The sequence below is a fragment of the Giraffa tippelskirchi genome, chromosome 3, assembly GCF_054371585.1.
Source record: "Giraffa tippelskirchi isolate mGirTip1 chromosome 3, T2T-mGirTip1v1.2.pri, whole genome shotgun sequence".
Lineage (NCBI taxonomy): Eukaryota > Metazoa > Chordata > Mammalia > Artiodactyla > Giraffidae > Giraffa > Giraffa tippelskirchi.
In genome coordinates this window covers 50,400,286-50,422,086 of record NC_137277.1, presented here as the reverse complement: position 1 = coordinate 50,422,086, position 21,801 = coordinate 50,400,286, and the positions used below count along the sequence as shown (strand labels likewise).

The following is a 21,801-nucleotide window of genomic DNA, read 5'->3' as shown; positions in this document are numbered from 1 at the left end:
GTAGAGCAAGGTGACCACTCTGGCTAGAATAGAATGAGGAGGAAAGCAGTAGGAGATCAGGTCATGGAGGTGAGATGGGGTGAAGGGAGCTTCAGATCATATGGAGTCACCATGGCCAACATGAGGAATTTCGTTTTTACTTTGAGTGAATGCAGTACGACTGTTTTAGGAGACTATCTCAGTCATCCAGATGAGAGATGATAGTGGCTTAGACTGGGGAGGTTGCAATAGACATGGTGAAAGGTGATCAGATTATACATGTATTTTAAAGGTAGGACCAATGAGATTTCTTGGTGGGTAGGATGTGGGGTGTGAGAAAGAAAGGAATCAAAGATGATGCCAAGTGAATCCTGGTGACTTTTCTGTATTCCAAAGATAAAAGAAACTCATAACTTTCCATGCTTTCTCATCTTCAACAGTAGATGCAAAGTGACAATGGAGCAACATTAGCCGTTTTTTGTTTTGTTTTAGTTTATTTATTTTTGGCTGCACTGAGTCTTCGTTGTTGCGCAGGGGCTTTCTCTGGTTGTGGTGCACAGGCATCTCATTGTGGCGGCTTCTCTTGTTACAGAGCCTCTAGAGCTTCATTCAGTAGCCGTGGCATGCAGGCTCAGTAGTTGTGGAACACGGGCTTAGTTGCCCCACGGCGTGTGGGATTTTCCGGGACCAGAGATCAAACCCATGTCTCCTGCATTGGCAGGTGGATTTTTAACCACTGGACCGACCACCAGGGAAGTCCAGCATTAGCTATTGTAAGGAAAGAGGATCATGATTCTAGACTGCTATACCTGGCTCCCTCTGACATGGCAATTTACTTTGGCAGTCAGATTAACTGGCTGAAATTTGACTAATTTTTGTCAACTACAACAAACAGAGAAAGATAAAATTTTTCAAAAAAAGGCTCAGCCAAATCACATCAGTGAAATTCCTCAAGACTCCAGGACTTCCCTTGCTTTCTTGCTGTGGGAGGGTGTTCACTTGCAGGCCTGCTCCATGCCCAGGGTTCTCCTCCCAGGGTAAAGCCTGCAACAGGATGATGTAGCCTTGGAGCGGGAGGCCTTCCTTGGCAGAAAGAGTGACTGACATAAGTTCTGGAGGAGTGCAAACCACCTATCAACAGAGATTTCTTTCTTCCTTGAGGAAGGATTGCAGCAAAATAAAACACAAATCACAATAAAAACATTGTAAAAGGGAAGCATGATTTATTAGAAACCATGATAAGCCAAAAAATCCAATGAAGCTTACAGTTAAGTATAAATTGTCATTGATGAAGTGATTTAGAAATTTAATGCAATTCTTCAGAAGAGATCTTAAAGCCGAAGAGACAAAATAAGAAAAAGTAAAACAATCTTGAACTAAATCACAATAAAAGTAGAAGCATAAGGTGGGGGGGGGAATGAAATCTTGTTCAAACTATCCCGGGTAGGGCAGCAAAATTATAGATAACAGATCTTGATGGTCATAAAAATACTGGATGATACCAAAATTCTTAACAGATTGTGGGTCACCACAAGTAAAATAAAAAAGGATTTAAACAGAAATTGCAAACCCAAAAGTCCACAGGGGCCAGAGAGGTAATGTAGAAGTAGACATTCTTACTTCTTTTTGTTTGAAAAATAGTATATTATAATTAGGTTGGGCTGACATGACAAAATGCCATAGACTGGTTGGCTTAAACAACAGAAATGCATTTCCTCATGGTTCTAGAGCCTGGAAGTCTGAGATCAGGGTGCCAGAATCATCAGGTTCTGTGAGAACATTCTTCCTGGCTTGTAGACACTTGTCTTCTTGATATATCCTCATATTGTGAAGAGGGCAGGGATTGCAGTCAGGTGGGAGGGCCCTGGGTATCTCTTCTTTTTTAAAAAAGTTATTTTATTTGGCTGTGCCAGGTCTTCACTGTGGCATGCAGGATCTTTAGTTGTGGCATGTGGGACCTAGTTCCCTGACCAGGGATTGAACCCAGGCCACCTGCGTTAGGAGCATGTAGTCTTAACCACTGGACCACCAGTGAAGTTCCCATGCTGTCTCTTTTTTTCTTCTGTCTCTTCTTATAAGGACACTAATCCCATCAAGAGAGCCCCAATCTCATGACTTCATCTAAACCCGATTATCTCCCAAAGGCATCATCTCCAAATACCATCATTTCAGGGGCTTAAGACTCCATCAGATGAATTTTGGGGATGGGGAAACAATTCAGTCCATAACAACAGTCCTTAGGTCTTCAATAAAACTGACAGCATCATGCAAACAGGAGCATTTTCTACCACAAGAAAACAATAGTAAAAGCAAAGATTATAAATATAAAATGCAGTTCACTCACCAGTTTGGAAAAAGAACACAAAATAGGGACTCTAGTGGACCAGAGGGTGCACACCTCCTCTAGGGGGTCCAGCCACCATTCAGTTCCAGACAATTGTTGTCACATAAGGCTAGAGACCCTATGTTATAGACCAAATTTTTCAAGTGCGGCTAGAAAAATATTTCAATTTCTGTATAAAAAATCCAGATTTTTCAATGTTGATTCAAAAAAAGTTAAATACCCTATGAGACAAACATCCCAACCATATCTGCGGGTTGAATATAAAGCTATATCATTTGCAACCTCTGATATAGGACTTCAAAATTACTAAAGAATTAAACAAAATACATAGAATGCGTGAGCCAAAATAGTTAGAATAAGAAACAAATATGTAACTAATCACTATAAAAATAAACATAATAAATTCTTCCAAAGGCAAAGACAGGTTGAGAAAAGAAAAAACACCACTTGAGGAGGCACCTCAAACAACGTGACTAAGAAACCTTGAAAATAAAGGGAGATGTTCATTTTAAAGCATGTGCTAACCAAAAGATGGCTTTTATGACTAAAATGATAAGGAAATGCATGGGCTCATATAACTGGAAGGCTAAATTTAAGGTTGAGGGACTTCCTTGATAGCCCAGTGTCTACGACTGTGCACTCCCAATGCAGGGAGCCCAGGTTTGATCCCTGCTCAGGGAACTAGATCCTAACATGCAGTGGCTAAGAGCCCATGTGATGCAACTGAAGCTCAAAGATACTGCCTGCCGTGGCTAAGACTCGGTGCAGCCAAATAAATAAATATTTTAAAAATAAAGAAATAAAGTTAAGGTGGAGTTTATGGTTATTTGTTTCTGTAGCTCAATAATTTTATCAAAGACCCAAATTATTTGGTCTATCCAAGTTGCCATCCACAATATTGTATTTATCCTAAAGCTGGCTTTTATGACAACAAGACGGCTGCCAATTACAATCTGAATATGGATTTTCATGTCTACGGGCAGTGGAAGAGAGTGGCTTACCCAACTGTTTTGTTTTTCTTTGTTTGTTTGTTTTTTTAAAAAGGAAGCCCATCCTTTTGGTCTAATTTGGACAGTTTAGTAAATTGCCTATTCTTAAATCAATAAAGCTTACTGGGAAATGCCACATTCTGACTGGCTTAGTTCTATATTCCTAAACCAATCTTGTATTAGTTATCTATTGCCACATAACAAATTACCCTTAAACTTCATGAATTAAAAGAACAATAAATATTTATTATCTCTCAAGGTTTCTGTGGGTCAGGAGCAGGTTAGCTGGGCTGTGCTGTGAGCTCAGGATCTCACATGAAGATTCAGCCAAGCAGTGAGGTGCAGCTGCAGTCCTCTGAAAGCTCAACTGAGGCGGGAGGGTTCCTTCCCAAGGTGACTCACTCACATGGCTGATGCCTCAGTTCCTTTCTTCAGGGTCCTTTCCACGAGGCTGCTTGAGTATCCACACAATATGGTGACTGGCTTCCCCCTGAATGACTGACTCAAGAAGGAGAGTGCAGAGTTGAAACTTGAAGTCACATAGCATCTCTGCCATCATATTCTACTTGTTAGATGTGGGTCACAGTAGAAGAGAACCTCTTTTTCCCAATATGTAATTTCAACCAAAGCTGCAGGATTATTTCGTGTCAACTTGCCTAGGTCATTATCACGCTGATCAAACCTGAGTCTAGTACTAGCCCTTAGAGCTGAGGGGCTGGGTCAGTACCATCTGAAACACATGGACTGAAAGTGGGGGAGATATAGGTCCCCTGCCCCAAATCAGGGTATTGTCATCAGAAGAAGAAGGAATAGATACTGGATGAGACAAAATAAAAGATATCAACTATAGTGCCTCTGTGTTACTTGAAATTGTTACAGAAAGTGTGCTTTGTTTTTTAGGGAAAAAAGTAATTTCAAGACAAAACAAGTTTACAGATATTAACAGTGGTTATCTCTGCATGGTAGAATTATAGTAAAATTTTTCCTAGTTTTCTATTTATTCCAAGTTTTCTTTCATGGGTATGTCTTACTTTTATAATCAGAAAATAAGAACTATTATTTTATAAAAGACAAAATTTGCCACTGGAAGAATGGAAATAGAATGCAGCGCTGCAAAAATAACAGTACATTTTTAAAAAACCTATATAGCCAAAGTCACAGAGAAAAGAAAGAAAATAAGAATATACAAAGGGAAATGTAAAACTTGATTGCTGGAGCAAAATCAGATATACCGGTAATTAATACATGAATTCTTTTTAAAGGTAAATTCCAATATGTATGTTATATTGACCACAAAAATGACACAGAATTGTTGAGAATAAAGTAGAAATCACATCTCTACATAACCATCTTTCTCTCTGGGAATAAAACATGTCCCTCCTTTCATTAAAAGCCTCTTTTGCATCTTTATTGTTTTGTGACTTTTCTCAACATAGACCATTCATATTTCTTATTAACTTTATAATTATGTAAGTTATAAATTTTAATGAGTAAAGAATACATTCTTTTTTAAAACTAATTAATCAATTTATTAATTTACTTTTTGGCTATGTTGGGTCTGCGTTGCTTTGCTTGGGTTTCTCTAGTTGTGGCGAGTGGAGTGCTACACCCTGGTTGCTGTGCACAGGTTTCTCAATTGCAGTGGCTTCTCTGGTCGCGGAACACAGGCTCTAGGCTTGCAGGCTTCAGTAGTTGTGGCTCCTAGGCTCAAGACCATAGGCTTAGTAGTTGTGCCACACGGACTTAGTTGCTCCAAGGCACATGGAATCTTCCCAGACCAGGGATGGAACCCATGTCCCCTGCATTGGCAAGCGGATTTTTAACCACTGCGCCACCAGGGAAGTCCTGTTCTTATTCTTTATTGTTAATCTTTATTCAGTAGTTTATGTTTTCCATGCCTTTATAATCTTTCTTTCCATTTTATTTCCTAACTTGCTATGATTTGTATATAGGAAGGAAGATAAGAGTGTCAGGAGTTGTAAGTAAGCAGGAAAATATAAAAGACTGTTTTCTTTCTTGTAATTTGCTTAAAAGACAATAACTGTTACAAACAGAACAAAATAAATGTAAGGATGGGCCTATAATAAGTGTCCCAGGGAAGGATATGACAGCAATCAGATTCAGTATAAAAGAGCAGGTGAATTTATTTGTAAATTTTTATTTGTTGTAAAGTTGCTTCATTGTGAAGTAGGAAGTGTCAGAGAAATAGGGATAAGGACTGAATAGAAAGTTCAAAGTGGGAAGTGTGGAGAACTATAGTATTGACTCTAAATAGATTGATAACTTAAGAACATATATTATTAGGCACTTCCTTGGTGGTCCAGGGGCTAAGACTCTGCGCTCCCAATGCAGAGGGCCCAGGTTCAATCCCTGGTCAAGGAACTAGATCCCACATGCCACAGCTAAAAGATCCTACGTGCTGCAACTAAGATCTGGCACCACCAAATATATAAATAAATCTTAAAAAAAAATAATATTATTAGCCTTAGAGGAAACACTAAAAAAGTAATTTTAAAACAGTTTATAGTTAAGCTAGTAAGAAATAAAGTGAAAATTTTTTAATATTAGATTATTATTCCATTTATAAGAGATTGACTGCAAATGGGGCATCAGGGAACTTCTGGGGAGATGAAAATGCACACTTTTGGGGGGGTGGTTACATACATGTGTACATTTGTCAAAAGTCATCAACTTAAGATATTTCACTTCTATTGTATACAAATTATGCCTCCGTAAAGTTGCCATTTTCCAAAGCTTATTATATCTTTGAAGGGTAGATCTACTTGGTGACTTCACTTGTGGTAGACATCTGTAGTTTTTGCTTGCCAGATATCTCTGACCTCATCTTTGGGTTATTATCATCTGATATTACTTTCTTACATAACCACTGGTTTCCTACTTGACATAGTCTTGATGAATAGTCTTATGTATTGCCTTGTCCCCCTCTGACCAAGTTGGACACGTGACCCAAGTTAGCCAGTATGCCTTTCTGCCCTTGGAATTTTAATCTTGAGTCATGTGACCCAAGGACCAAAAAACAGTTGGAGCTGTTTTATCCTGCTAGTGATCAGCCTTTGCGAGATGGTCCGTGCCCGTCACTGCTTTTGGAGCTCAGAGCTTTTGGATCTCAGATTTCTCTCTCTCTTCCTTCATGGGCCCTCTCTGCTACATTGGAATTGTCTACCCCTTTGTGTAACAGGCTGCTGGTGGCCAGTTCTGGGAGGCTGTCCCAGGCTCTTGGGTACACAGAATCGTTCTGTTGTTCTGAGAAACTCTTGGGTTGCCCATGGGGTCGCAAAGAGTCGGACACGACTGAAGGACTGAACAACAACATGCCACTCCCGCGGAAGCTGGGGTGCCCTGTGATGTTCTCTAAGGCCTGTCTCCCTGGGTCTATCAAACTGCAGTTCCTACTGTGTGTTCTTACTCCCCTTCTGGATGCTACTTATGAACGTAGACCCTCTGGGAAATTCCCTGGTGGTCCAGTTGTTAGGGGGGCTTCCCTGGTGCCTCAATGGTAAAGAATCCACCTGCAGTGCAGGAGACACAGGAGACATGGATTCAATTCCTGGGTTGGGAAGATCCTCTGAAGGAAGGCAGGGCAACATGCTCCAGTATTCTTGCCTGGAGAATCCTATGGACAGAGGAGCCTGGCGGGCTACACTCCATGGGATCGCAAAGAGTCGGACACAACTGAAGCGGCTGAGCACGCACTCACCCAGTGGTTCGTGTTCTGTGCTCTCACTGCCGAGGGCCTGGGTTCGACCCCTGATAGGGAAGATTCCACAAGCCGAGCAGCATAGCCAAAAATAAAGAATAAATAAAAAGGAAAGTAGACCCTCTGCATTCAAGCCCCCTCAAATATTTTTTTTCACTTTTACTCTGGGATCCATGCAGGGGTTTGGAGGTGAAGGTCTTCAGCTACCTATTGAATATTCAATGAGTGTGAAGTGGTTTTAAAACATTTTTGTATTTCACAAAAATTCACAATACAGTGATCAGCTAGCCCAATAAGAAGACAGTGTATTAGATATATAGCTGAAGACAATAAAGTTATGTTGGAAAAAATGTTTAGGCAATACATATCTAGAGCCTTAAAAAAGTACAAATTGCACCTTAATTTATAGATGTTTCCTCACCTATTTAAATAGATATATGTATAAAGATGTTCCTACAAATTCACACTTATTAGGATGACTATCAAAAGTGGAAAATAACAAGAGTGAAGATGTGGAAAAATTGGAACCCTTGTGCAGGTCCAGTGGTTAGGAATTCACCTAGCAATGCAGGGGATTCAGGGTTGATCCCTGATCAGGGAACTAAGATCCCACATGCTGCAGAGCAACTAAGTTCAAGCACTGCAACTAGAGAGTCTGTGCACTGCAATGAAAGATTGTGCATGACACACTATTAATAAGACTCAAAAGCAGCCAAATAAATAAATAAATATTTGTTTAAAGTAGAATTACCATGTTGTTGTTGTTCAGTCGCTAAGTCATGTAAGACTCTTTCCATCCCCTTGGACTGCAGCATGCCAGGCCTCCCAGTCCCTCACTGTCTCCTGGAATTTGCCCAAGTTCATGTCCATTGAATTAGTGATGCTATCCAACCATCGAATCCTCTGCTGCCCTCTTCTCCATTTGCCTTCAATCTTTCCCAGCATGACTGTCTTTTCCAATGAGTGGGCCACATTAGGTGGCCAAAATATTGGAGCTTCAGCTTCAGCATCAATCCTTCCAATGAATATTCAGAATTGATTTCCTCTAGAATTGACTGGTTTGATCTCCTTGCTGTCCAAGGGACTCTCAAGAGTCTTCTCCAGCATCACAATTCAAAAGCATCAATTCTTCGCCACTCAGCCTTCTTTATGGTCCAACTGTCACATCCACACATGACTACTGGAAAAACCATATCTTTGACTATACAGACCTTTGCTGGCAACGTAATGCCTCTGCTTTTTAATATACTGTCTGGGTTTGTCATAGCTTTCCTTTCAAAAAGCAAGCAACTTCTAATTTCATGGCTGCAATGACTCTGGGATCTCTCCAGGAACAGAAAATCTGTCACTGCTTCCACTTTTTCCCCTCCTATTTGCCATAAAGTGATGGGACTGGATGTAGGATCTTAGCTTTTTGAATGTTGAGTTTTAAGCCAGCTTTCTCACTCTCCTTTTTTACTCTCATCAAGAGGCTCTTTAGTTCTTTGCTTTCTGCCATAGAGTGGTTTTATCTGCATATCTGAGGTTGTTGATATTCTCCCATCAATCTCGATTCCAGCTTGTAACTCATCCAGCCCAGCATTTAAGATGTAAATTAAATAAGCAGGGTGACAATATACCACCCTGTACTCCTTTCCCAATTTGGAACCAGTCAGTAGTTCCATGTAAGGTTATAACTGTTGCTTCTTGACCAGCATACAAGTTTCTCAGGAGACAGGTAAGATGGTCTGGTATTCCCATCTCTTTGAAAATTTTCCACAGTTTGTTGTGAACCACACAAAGGCTTTCGTGCAGTCGATAAAACAGAAGCAGATGTTTTTCTGGAATTCCCTTGCTTTCTCTATGATCTAACAAATATTGGCAATTTGATCTCTGATTCCTCTGCCTTTTCTAAACCCAGCTTGTATGTCTGCAAGTTCTCAATTCAAGTACTGCTGAAGCCTAGCTTGAAGGATTTTGAGCACAACCTTACTAGCATGGGAAGTGAGCACAAGCGCCCAGTAGTTTGAACATTCTTTTGTACTGCTCTTCTTTGGAATTGGGATGAAAACTGGCCTTTTCCAGTCCTGTGGCCACTGCTGGGTTTTCCAAATTTGCTGACATATTGAGTGCAGCACTTTAACAGCATCATCTTTTAGGATTTAAGTAGTTCAGCTGGAAATCCATCACCTCCACTAGTTTTGTTGGTAGTAATGCTTCCTAAGGCCCATTTGACTTCACATTCCAGGATGTCTGGCTCTAGGTGAGTGATCACACCATCATGGTTTTCAGGTCATCAAGATCTTTTTTGTACAGTTCTTCTGGGTTTTCTTGCCATGTCTTAATCTCTTCTGCTTCTGTTAGGTCCTTGCTGTTTCTATCCTTTATCATGCCCATCCTTTCTGAAATGTACCTTTGATATTACTGAGATCATTCTGTCGTTTTTGAGGTTGCACCAAAGTACTGCATTTTGGACTTGTTGTTTATGATGGCTACTCATTTCTTCTAAGGGATTCTTGCCCACAGTAGTAGATATAACGGTCATCTGAATTAAATTCACCCATTCTCGTCCATTTTAGTTCACTGATTCCTAAAATGTCAATGTTTACACTTGCCATCTCCAGTGTGACCACAACCAATTTACCTTGATTCATGGACCTAACATTCCAGGTTCCTATGAAACATTGTTCTTTAGAACATGGGATTTCACTTTCACCACCAGACACAGCCACAACTGAGTGTCGTTTCCGCTTTGGCACGGCTGCTTCATTCATTCTGGAGCTAATAGCAATTGCCCTCCACTCTTCAATAAGCTTATTGGACACCTTCCAACCTGGGGGGCGCATCTTTTGGTGTCATATCTTTTTGCCTTTTTATACTGTTCATGGGGTTCTGGCGGCAAGAATACTGGAGTGGTTTGCCATTCCCTCCTCCAGTGCACCACATTTGGTCAGAACTATCTGCTATGACCTGTCCATCTTGGATGGCTTTGCACAGCATGGCTCATAGCGTCTCCGAGTTATGCAAGTGCCACGACAAGGCAGTGATCCATGAAGGGGAGAATTACCATATGATCCAGCAATTCTATTCCTAGGTATACACCCAAAAGAATTGAAAACAATGACTCAAACAGATGTTTGTATACTCTGTTCATAGCATTATTCACAACTGCCAAAGTGTGAAAACAACCCAGATGTCTATGAACTAATGAATGGATAAACAAATGTGGTATATACATATGATTGAGTGTTATTTAACCTTAAAAAGGAACTGAATTCTGATACAAGCTACAACTTGGATGAACCTTGAAAACATGCTAAATGAAATAAGCCAGACACAAAAGGACAAAAATTGTATGATTCTACCTATATGAGGTACCTAGAATATGTGAACTCATAGAGACAGAAAGCAGATTAGAAGTTACCAGGTGCTGAGAAATGGAGGAAATTGGGGGATTATTTTTTAATTGGTACAGAGTTTTTGAGAGGATGATAAAGTTCTGGATGGATAATGTTGATGGTTGCAAAATAATCTTAGTGTACTTATTGCCAACACATTGTACATTAAAAATGGTTAAAATAGTAAGTTTAATGTTTTGTATATGTCACAACATTTTTTTAAAAGGAAAAAGAAACTAGTTTAAAGTGTGCTTTTCAAAGTATGAGTTTAAAGGAAGTAAATTTTTGGAAGCAGTGAACTCGGTGTTTTTCCCCTCCAAAAGAGAAGTAGGGAAGACCTATTCATTTATTAATACAATTACTGAATGCTCACCCTATGTCTGCAGTAGACTTGGTATCTGAAACACACTATATTGTCTAGTCCTCAAGAAGCTTACAGGCCTGCTGGGGAGATGGCATCCACACATGATATAATTAAATTGTAACATATCATTATAAGGCATGTTACATGGCAGTTTATAATGTGATCTTTTAATTTTCCTTTTCTCTTGAATTATACATTCTTCTTCTCTTTTGATACACTCTTTTTACTCTCTCATACTTAACTATCTTCAAAAATTATCAGGTTTTCCCCCCAGTCTTGAAACCTATCCCAAGTCTGCCTGTGTATATTACAGAAATCTCATCCTTAAAAAATTCAAAACTGGACCCAAAAGCTCAGTAGATGACCTCACCACATATTTTGTCTTCTAAGTTAAAAATCTGTATCATTTGTATATTTGGACTAAACTGTTTGGTGGGGAGTTGGATGTGGTTGGAACGCACTTAGGTAGGCTAATACCTGTATCAGATGGCTACATGAGGTGGTTACGACTATATCACTTTGCATATAGTTTACTTTGTTCCTATTTTCTATCTCATTGAAAAAGTTAAAACTTTTTACTGTTCCAGATAAAGAACCACAACTCTGTTTAAAAATTTTGCATGTATTTTAAGCATTCTGATAATTAGAAAATTTCCTAGAAATTGGAGGTATAGTGTCAAGGTGAAATGAACTCACCTATAATTGCTCAAGTAAATCTGTTCATTATTATCCTATGAACTTCACTGCAACTGAAAATGCTTTAATTGACCTGTTTTAGAACTTTTATGTAACTATTACATCCAAAACCAACTCATTATCTCCGTACTACTCTTATAACATCCTAAGGAAACTCTATCACAGTGTTTCTCACATTGTATTGTGATTATGGATTATATGTCTGTCTTTTCAAAAATGACCCTTAAACTTTTATTCGTATTGTACCAGCATTAGCAGCAAAATACAAAACCACTCAGACCTTCTATGCTGATTCTCTACTTCTTTTCTTTTTTCGTTTAATTTTTTTTAAATAATTAAATTGATTCATTTTTGATTGAAGGATAATCACTTTACAATATTGTGTGGGTTTATGCCAAACATCAACATGTGATTCTCTACTTCTGATTGTCAGGGTAAGTAGGTAGACTTTGTGCAGGGTAGGTTTTAAGGGGGCTTCCTCAAAATAAGGACTGGCAAATGATAGGTTATATTTTCTATTGCTCTTAGGGCCAATATTAATGAAGACAGTAGAGAACAAGATTGGGGGACCATCCTAGCAAGTAGCAGTTTGGATTAATTTTGGAGACAAGAAGCCATATGTAGCAAGCAGGGTGAATTTAAAGAGGTCCAGGCAAGATGGATCGTAACCATGAACATGTACAGAAAAAAGCTTTTGAGTTTTCTGCAGATATCGGTAACGGTACTAAAAGATGAGAACGGGGCAGAATTTCCTACCTGCATTGTGTCCCCAAGTGATAAGAACTTGTTGGAAAGCCTTGCTCTGTTCTTTGGTGGTTGCAAGTTATAGCATCCAGTCATTTTGCCTCTGTGATGTGTGGTGCCATAGGTGTGTCTTGATGACTATTTATGAGGACCATATGATTGTTGTCTGTGGTTGATGGGTGTTGACTATGTGGATTTAGACTTGAAGGTCTCTGAAAAAGCCTCTACAAATTTAGCACAAAAGTCATTATCTCAGGCTTCCCTGGTGGTCGAATGATTAAGAATTCACCTGCCAATGCAGAAGACACAGGTGCAATCCCCGGTCCAGGAAGATACCACACGCTGCGGAGCAACTAAGCCCAGGTGCCACAACTATTGAGCCAGTGCCCTAGAGCCCACAAGCCACAACTAATGGACTTGCGAACCTCGAGCCAGTGCTCCGCAATAAGAGAAGCCAAGGCAACAAGAAGCCCACACACCACAACTGGAGACTGCCCCTGCTCACCGCAAGCAGAAAAGGCCTGCATGCAGCAATGAAGACCCAGTGCAGCCAAAAATAAAATAAATCATCTTCAAAAAAAGGAAAAAATCCTTGTCTCCATTCTGATACCTACGGTTAGGCGGTTCACTCTTATAGGTAGTGTAGCATAGCCATTGTCAGAAAATTAAGAAAATTGTTCAGGATATGAATTGTCTCATTCTCATGGAGAAGGCAATGGCACCCCACTCCAGTACTCTTGCCTGGAAAATCCCATGGACGGAGGAGCCTGGTAGGCTATAATCCATGGGGTCGCTAAGAGTCGGACACGACTGAGCGACTTTACTTTCACTTTTCCCATTCATGCACTGGAGAAGGAAACGGCAACCCACTCCAGTATTCTTGCCTGGAGAACCCCAGGGATGGCGGAGCCTGGTGGGCTGCCGTCTATGGGGTCGCACAGAGTCGGACACGACTGAAGCGACTTAGCAGCAGCAGCAGCATGAATGAATTCATATGTTTAGTAATGTATAGTTCTGAGAGGGAATTAGGTTAATTATGGAGTCTATTAAGTGATGGGTTTCTGGGAACTGTAGGGGATCGGAATGGGGTGTTCCAGTGACCTGCTGTGGCATAACCACTACAACCTTAGTGATATATGAAGAACCATCTTATTATGTTTCTGTGGGTCAGGATTTCAGAGCAGAGCAAGGATATTTGTCTCACTTAGCTTACTGATGCTTGGACCCTCATCTGGAAAGACTGGAAAGGCTGTTCAGTTCAGTAACTCAGTCGTGTCTGACTCTTTGTGCCCCCATGAAACACAGCATGCCAGGCCTCCCTGTCCATCACCAACTTCCGGAGTCTGCCCAAACCCATGTCCATCGTGTCGGTGATGCCATCCAACCATCTCATCCTCTGTCGTCCCCTTCTCCTCCCGGCCTCAATTTTTCCCAGCATCAGGGTCTTTTCAAATGAGTCAGTTCTTCGAATCAGGTGGCCAACGTATTGGAGTTTCAGCTTCAACATCAGTCCTTCCAATGAACACCCAGGACCGATCTCCTTTAGGATGGACTGGTTGGATCTCCTTGCAGTCCAAGGGACTCTCAAGAGTCTTCTCCAACACCACAGTTCAAAAGCATCAATTCTTCGGGGCTCAGCTTTCTTCACCATCCAACTCTCACATCCATACATGACTACTGGAAAAACCACAGCCTTGACTAGATGGACCTTTGTTGGCAAAGTAATGTCTCTGCTTTTAAATATGCTATCAAGGTTGGTTATAACCTTCCTTCCAAGGAGTAAGCGTCTTTTAATTTCATGGCTGCAATCACCATCAGCAGCGATTTTGGAGCCCAGAAAAATAAAGCCTGACACTGTTTCCACATCTATTTGCCATGAAGTGATGGGACTGGATCATGGCATCTGGTCCCATCACTTCATGGGAAATAGATGGGGAAACAGTGGAAACAGTGTCAGACTTTATTTTCTTGGGCTCCAAAATCACTGCTGATGGTGGTTGCAGCCATGAAATTAAAAGACACTTACTCCTTGGAAGGAAGGTTATGACCAACCTTGATAGCATATTTAAAAGCAGAGACATTACTTTGCCAACAAAGGTCTGTCTAGTCAAGGCTATGGTTTTTCCAGTAGTCATGTATGGATGTGAGAGTTGGACGGTGAAGAAAGCTGAGCCCCGAAGAATTGATGCTTTTGAACTGTGGTGTTGGAGAAGACTCTTGAGAGTCCCTTGGACTGCAAGGATATCCAACCAGTCCATCCTAAAGGAGATCGGTCCTGGGTGTTCATTGGAAGGACTGATGTTGAAGCTGAAACTCCAATACTTTGGCCACCTCATGTGAAGAGTTGACTCATTGGAAAAGACCCTGATGCTGGGAAGGATTGGGGGCAGGAGGAGAAGGGGACGACAGAGGATGAGATGGCTGGATGGCATCACCGACTCGATGGACATGGGTTTGGGTAGACTCCAGGAGTTGGTGATGGACAGGGAAGTCTGTCGTGCTTTGATTCATGGTGTCGCAAAGAGTTGGACACAACTGAGTGACTGAACTGAACTGATGGGACCGGATGCCATGATCTTAGTTTTCTGAATGTTGAGCTTTAAGCCAACTTTTTCACTCTCCTCTTTCACTTTCATCAAGAGGCTCTTTAGTTCTTCTTCACTTTCTGCCATAAGGGTGGTGTCATCTGCATATCTGAGGTTATTGATATTTCTACTGGCAATCTTGATTCCAGCTTGTGTTTCTTCCACCTCAGCGTTTCTCATGATGTACTCTGCATATAAGTTAAAATAAGCAGGGTGACAATATACAGCCTTGATGTACTCCTTTTCCTATTTGGAACCAGTCTGGTGTTCCATGTCCAGTTCTACTTTGCTTCCTGATCTGCATACAGGTTTCTCAAGAGGCAGGTTAGGTGGTCTGGTATTCTCAGCTCTTTCAGAATTTTCCACAGGAAAAGCTGAGGGTAACTCAAATGTCCTCGTGGTGGTGGTTTAGTTGCTCAGCTGTGTCCAACTCTTGCAACTCCGTGGACTATAGCTGACCAGGCTCTTCTTCTGTCCATGGGAATCTCCATGCAAGAATACTGGAGTGGGTTGCCATTTCCATCTCCAGGGGATCTTCCTGACCCAGGAATCGAGCCCAGGTCTCCTGCATTGCTGGCAGAATCTTTACCAGCTGAGCTATGAGGGAAGCCCAACTCAAATGTCTTAGGATTGAGAAATCATGTGGAGGTTTCTTCACGGAAACAACTGATACCTGAGCAGGGATGACTCAAAGGCTGCATTCAGCTGGTATTGTTGACCAGGAGTGCTTACATGTAGCCTCTCCACGTGGCTTGGGCTTACTCAGAGCACAGTGGCCTCAGGGTAGTTCATCTTTTTACAAAGTGGCTCAGGAACCCAGGAGTATTCCAGAGAAGAAGGTAGACTCTGTGTGGCCTTTTCTGGCTTAGCATCACTTCTGCTGTACTCCATTTGTTGAAGCAGACATAAGCCAATCAGATTCAAGAGCAAGGTACTTAGACGCCCCCTCCAACATCTCAATGAGGGGAGACATTGCAAGTTAAAAAGGGTTACAGAGACTTCGGAGAAGGCAATGGCACCCCACTCCAGTACTCTTGCCTGGAAAATCCCATGGACGTAGGAGCCTGGTGGGCTGCAGTCCATGGGGTCGCGAAGAGTCGGACATGACTGAACGACTTTACTTTCACTTTTCACTTTCACGCATTGGAGAAGGAAATGGCAACCCACTCCAGTGTTCTTGCCTGGAGAATCCCAGGGACGGGGGAGCCTGGTGGGCTGCCGTCTATGGGGTCGCACAGAGTCGGACACGACTGAAGCGACTTAGCAGCAGCAGCAGCACAGAGACTTCTCTAGTGGTCCAGTGGTTAAGATTTTGGGCTTCCAACACAGAGTGCATGGGTTTAACCCCTGGTTGGGGAACTAAGAGCCCAGAGGCTCTTGCTGCAGGGCTCAGCCAAAAAAGGAAAAAAAAAGTTACAATGTATATTGCCTCTTAGAATTGTCAGGATTCTTTTTGGAGGAAGTTCATGTTTCATATAGCTCTGTAGAGTGGAAGGCTTTCTGCCAAATTTGAGGCTACCAGTAGTCAAGGCTTAAAGGAGATTTGGTAGACTGTGGGGATAACCTTGTGATACAAAGGACCTCGTCCACCCAAATGTATAGATAGCCATGACAGCTTAGCAAGCCTCTTCTGCCTTCTATCCTTCTGTAGCCAGCAGTACATGATTCAAGATCTTCTTCTGGCTCTGCTGGTCATAGATGATTACTGTCTTCTTGCTGACACACAAATCTGATTCTTGTACTACCTTACAATCTTTTAAGAATTCCCAATCATCTCTAAGATAAAGTCCAAGGTCATCAGCATCACATTAGCACCTTCATGATCTGACCTTGACCACTGAAAACTCAGATGCTATGCTATCATCCAAAATATGAAAGGCAGCATTTATATAATTATTGAGTTGAAATACCAGCTCTGCTTGGACTCATTAATTTTCTAGAGTACAACTGAAAGAAAGGCTTTCTTCCTTCAATTGAGGGCAGACTACAACAAAAATGGCCTAGTTTTCCACTTTCGCCTCTGTTTAGCCAGTTCACAAGGGCCTGCAAATGGATTCCAATTCTGGAATTAGCACCTTAAGGTAAGGATTGGTTGTTTATATGAAATTAAAATAACTGGGTATCTGCATTTTTTTACTTGCCAATTCTGGTAACCCTATGTTAAGGCCAGCCACAGCTTTCCCTGGTTCACTGATTACAGAGTAAATACTGGTATAGACTGAGAAGAGGACTAAGTGTGTTTGTTTCCTTCTTTCTTACCAAACTATTTAACCTTTTAACATTGACATACCGTGGTGAACTGGAAGAGCCACTGCCAATTCTTTTAGCTCTAAACGTCAGTACATTAGTATCATCGTTGTTTTCAGGTTTTACATTGCTATATCATGACTATGAGACCGACAGTGTCACTAATTACGACAGTTTCCTTAAACTCCTAGAGCAGAAAGATGTGGCATGAAGTTCTTGATATCTAAGACACGGGAAATTAAGTTACATAAGTAGCAGATGTTCAGGCTGAGGATGGAAGAGAGCTGTAACAAAAACTCTCAATTATTTCTCCCCTGAGGCTGAGACTAGAACTAGGGGAGAAAGTTGAAATTTTCCTTTGTTTTACCAGTAAGTCATATCACGGCCACCACTTAGCCCTTCTTCTCTCACCATTATATGTAATTCTATAATCAGGCTAACCGCCCCACCAGATTTTTCTAAAGTAGTTGTTTTTTTTTCTTTCCGGTAAATTTCATCAGGAAGAAGAAACAGTAAAGTTCAAACAGTGCAAATGGTTACACAACGCAAGTTTCCCTTTCATCCTGATCCCTATTTCTAGGCAGAAGGTTCCTAACTCGATTTAGGAACCGGAGCCGAAGGGAATGTTTCCAGAGCAATGTGAATTCCCTGACTGAAAGCGCGATCTTCAGTGAACTGATAATTGTGCATCCAAACTTTTGCCTGCACCTCGAAAGGGTTCTGAGAACTCCCGAAGAAGGACTGGCTGAAAGGAGAGATGAAGCTGGAGACTCGGCAGCAGCTGGTAAAAACCTGTCATAACTCGTCCCAGCGGAAAAAAGTTCCCCCTCAACCACCCAACAACGGCCCCCATGGAAAAACTCTGTTCCCCGAGGGCATGATCACAGTTCTTTCCTCCAGAGTCTCTAGCTTGCCGCATTCCTGCCCTCCGGCGCGGCGGCGTGCGCTGACGTCATGACGCCATGCGCGCGCAGTCCCGCCCCTGCAGAGCTCGGCGCTGGGACGGAGCCCGGGGTGCTCGCAGACCTGGAATGTGAGGCCTCGGCCCGGCTGGCCCCGCTTCTCTGGCGAGCTCTTCCCCCCGGACCTGCGCCCGCCGCCCGCAGCTCAGCCGGGAGGAGTCAGGGCGGCCGCGCCCTTCTGCCGTGTGCCCGCGTGGCCGCCGCCGCCGCCGCTCCTCGGAATCCTCCGGGGCCGCTGAGGAGTTCGCTACGGAGGGAGGCGGGGGCCTTCGGGAGGAGGAGGCGGAGGAGGCGGAGGAGGCGGAGGGAAGGAAGATGGCGGCCGTGGAGCTCGAGTGGATCCCAGAGACTCTCTATAACACCGCCATCTCCGCTGTGGTGGACAACTACATCCGCTCCCGCCGCGACATCCGCTCCTTGCCCGAGAACATCCAGTTTGACGTGTACTACAAGGTACGGGCCGTGGGCCTGCTCTTCCCTCCGCAGCCGCTGGGGCCGCACCCCCTTCCACGTCCGCGAAACCCCGCGTTTAACCCCTCACCCCTCGTAGTGGGATCGGAGCCCCTAGACCTCTGGGGCGGTGCCGGGCTGTCCGCTATAGAAACGCTCCATCTGTTATCTTCCGTGTCTCAAGCTCTCGGGCCTTGATGGATGGATACCTCTTCGCAGTGAGACTCCCCCCCACCCCCCCGCTTTTGGTGTTCCCTCGTACCTCGGGGCCCCTTTGGGTAGGCCTCTTGCGTGCACTTCCTCTATTGCGCCCTTGTCCCACTCGGTCCTTGCTGTCCAGCCTGTGACTTCGGGAATATTTTCTGCCCTCGCTTCCCCAGTTAAGTGTCAGCATCAGCTGGACTTTTTTTTTTTTTTTTGGCTCTTTCCCCCTCCTTTCTGCCTTCTCTCGTCTCCCTCCTTCACAAGTATTTTTCTTGCTTCGTGTCACCTTTCTCGTCGGTCACTGGGAGGGAGTTGAGGAATTATTGAAAGTAGTGGTGTGCCTTATTCGCGTATCCTTTGAAGCTGTGGTTTTTGTTTGTATTGATGCTTGCGGTTGAATAGGCTGTTTTATTAATACGGGAATGGTGATAAACTACCGTAAAGGAAGAAAGTCTTTTAAAAAAAACTTTAGAATTTAAATCATGTTCATGTAGTTGAAAGTTGTAATCTTGCAGCATTCCTAAATCGCTCCCTCTCAAAAATCGGAACAAAAAGTCTCCAAGTTCAGTCTCCAAGGAGTTTCAAGGCTAAGTGTCTTTAGACGTGGACAGTCTTGCAGTGTTTAGAGAGGGAGGAGAACTTTATGGACTCGGAGCCTCCCTTTCCCTCTCCCCCCACATTTGAATGTGAACAGTGGCCTTATTATTCAGTCCTCCTTGCCTTGAATCGGCATGGATATCTCTTCTCCAGTAGCCACCCATGCAGAATTTGACCAGAAGTAAAAGTGTGATTTATTTTTTAGATCTAAACACTTCCTCTTGATTTGTAAGTTGTCTGGAACATTGTAAACTAAGATTTAACAGATGTGTATGTTCTTACATATACATGGTGTTTTATGTCAGTTGTTTCATTGGGAAGATTGCCGGCTTTCTCCACCCCGGAATATTTTTTCAGAAAGCTGCTGACTTGCTACATTCTATCTACTAAATCCAGCTGCTTTACACCAGTTTAACAATTTTTACCCCCTAGATATTTGGAGAATATTCATTTTGGTCATTTCTATTATTATTGGGGGGGGTGGTTAAAGAAAAATCTCCCTTTATTCCAGATCCCTTTGATACATTGATTTACTTTTGTGTGCGTCTGAGGAGGTTTTGTGTATTTAAAATGTATTCCTCCAGGCAGGATGAGTTAAGAGTTCTTTCTCAGCCTGGGAAACTGCAACTTTGTGTGTGTGCTAACTGTATCCATTTTATTAAACCGTATGTTGTAAGCTTTTACACTTTTTAGAGAAAATCATTGGAAATTTAATCAAAGTACATTCAGTGGTTGAATTTCCTCAAAGTACTTGGATATCTTCTAGTAACTTTCATTTCTAATTGAAGCTTTTCATTTGAGAATTATTAATAGTGAATGAACAGACGGTGCTTTTTGCCACACTTTGTGTTTCACATAGTCCACAAAGTTTTTATATGGCATCTTTTGGGTACACCTTTTATTCCTTAATAGTTGTCTGCCTGTTGGGAATGTGGCACTGTGCTAAAGTAAAGGAAGGTATTTAACATATGCCTGAAACTGTACGTGCTCTTACACAGTTATTTTGTTTAAGCCTCACAATTAAACTGTAAATTAGGGTATTAACTTGTTTTATAAGTGGGAAAGTGAAGTAATTTAGTCAAGGTCTCATACCCAGTATTCCTATTTACCTTGCTTTCTTGTTTACTGTTTCCAGTTTTCTCCAGTTTCCAATTTTCTCCAGTTTATAGTTTCCAAGGAGAAACCCATAATCAGATCCCTCCAGTTGCCCCAACTTCCATCAATAGGCATAGTCACAGACAAAATTATAGTGTTTGTGCATCAAAAATTCCCCCATCCCGATTCACCATAGTTCACTGTCACTGTTAATTTTTGTCAGTAGCTTCAGGTTCAGCTTCACAGTCATAAAGCTTTAGGAAATGAGGTTATGGAATAAATAGGAGATGAAGTAGGTGTGCTGACTGCTCCTAAGAAGGGAAGGGAGAAAGAGGGGTAAAATGTGAAAGTTGTTGTTAAAGTTTAAGGATGGAAGATGTTAAAATGTACTTCTTGTCTAAATGACAGACACCAAAACAGAATGAGAGGTTGAATATACAAGTGAGGCAGGAAATAAATTATGGAGCAGAGACCCTGAATAGAGACATTAATTGAATGAGCTATGCCCCTTCTTTCACCATGCATAAAATAAGGTACCAGTCTTACATGGAGTTGGGAAAAGACTACTTCTTCCTCTAAGATCAGATGGAAAGAGTTAAAGACATAAAGTATAAACATAGATAAGTTTGCGAAGAATGGTTGTAAGGAATTAGGATAAGATCACTTGCTGGCAGTAAGGGACAGGAGTGGCGGCTTTTATATAGAAAGGCTAAACAGAAGCTGGAAATGGCTGCTAAGGCATATAGGAAGGGATGCTCACTAAAAATATGTTTTTTAAAAAATTGACAGACGATATAGATGGTTCAATAAAACAGCACTGTACTGAATAATGTCTTTGAATCAGAATGATGTTTCGCTAAGGGCACTCAACAATTTGGGAACAGAAGTAGATAAAGTGAATAGAAAGAATTGTAAAATTATATACCAGGTGAAAGCAAATAGAGTGAAGGGCTGGGTTCTGCAAAGAATGAAGTTTGTGATCTTTTTATTGTAACTGCTGAATGGTCTGTTTTGTGTCCTGTTCCAGTGACAGAATTTGCCATAGAGTTAAATTTTGACCAGGTGAAGTGTTTCGGTAATGTGTTTTATTTTTTGTTTTCCGTCCTTAACTTAGTAATTTGGGGGTTTTAAAAATTATCATTGTAAGTCTCCTGCTGAAAACCATATGAATGAATTCCTGATTTAGTATTAGAATTGTATTTTTTCTTCTTTTTTTGTGTTTATTTCTATTCTTAGTTATCTTCACCCTCAACTAATATTCTCATAATCTTTTAAAATTGGCTGGTAACAAATTGAAAAAAAATTTCTTGCAACATATTTGACAACCAAAGAGTTAATGTTTTTTCACATTTAAAATCTTAGGATTAATCTTAGGATTAATAAATGGAGAACAGGAAATTCTCTGATCCACTGGTTGGGATTCTGCACTTTCACAGTCAAGGACCCAGGT

At 41.8% G+C, this 21,801-nt stretch overlaps 1 protein-coding gene and 1 non-coding gene across 2 annotated transcripts in view; both read left to right on the top strand.

Moving 5' to 3' along the window:
- Positions 1-5,621: 5,621 nt before the first annotated feature.
- TRNAG-CCC (transfer RNA glycine (anticodon CCC)) lies at positions 5,622-5,694 on the top strand. The gene has a single exon. It is a non-coding gene; the product is annotated as a tRNA-Gly (tRNA).
- Positions 5,695-18,021: 12,327 nt separating this feature from the next.
- APPBP2 (amyloid beta precursor protein binding protein 2) overlaps positions 18,022-21,801 on the top strand; it is a 61,359-nt gene continuing 57,579 nt past the window's right edge. The window contains exon 1 of the mRNA XM_081584988.1: positions 18,022-18,458. Within this exon, the coding sequence (XP_081441114.1) occupies positions 18,321-18,458 (138 nt within the window). The 5' untranslated portion in view covers positions 18,022-18,320. The remainder of the gene's footprint in view (positions 18,459-21,801) is intronic.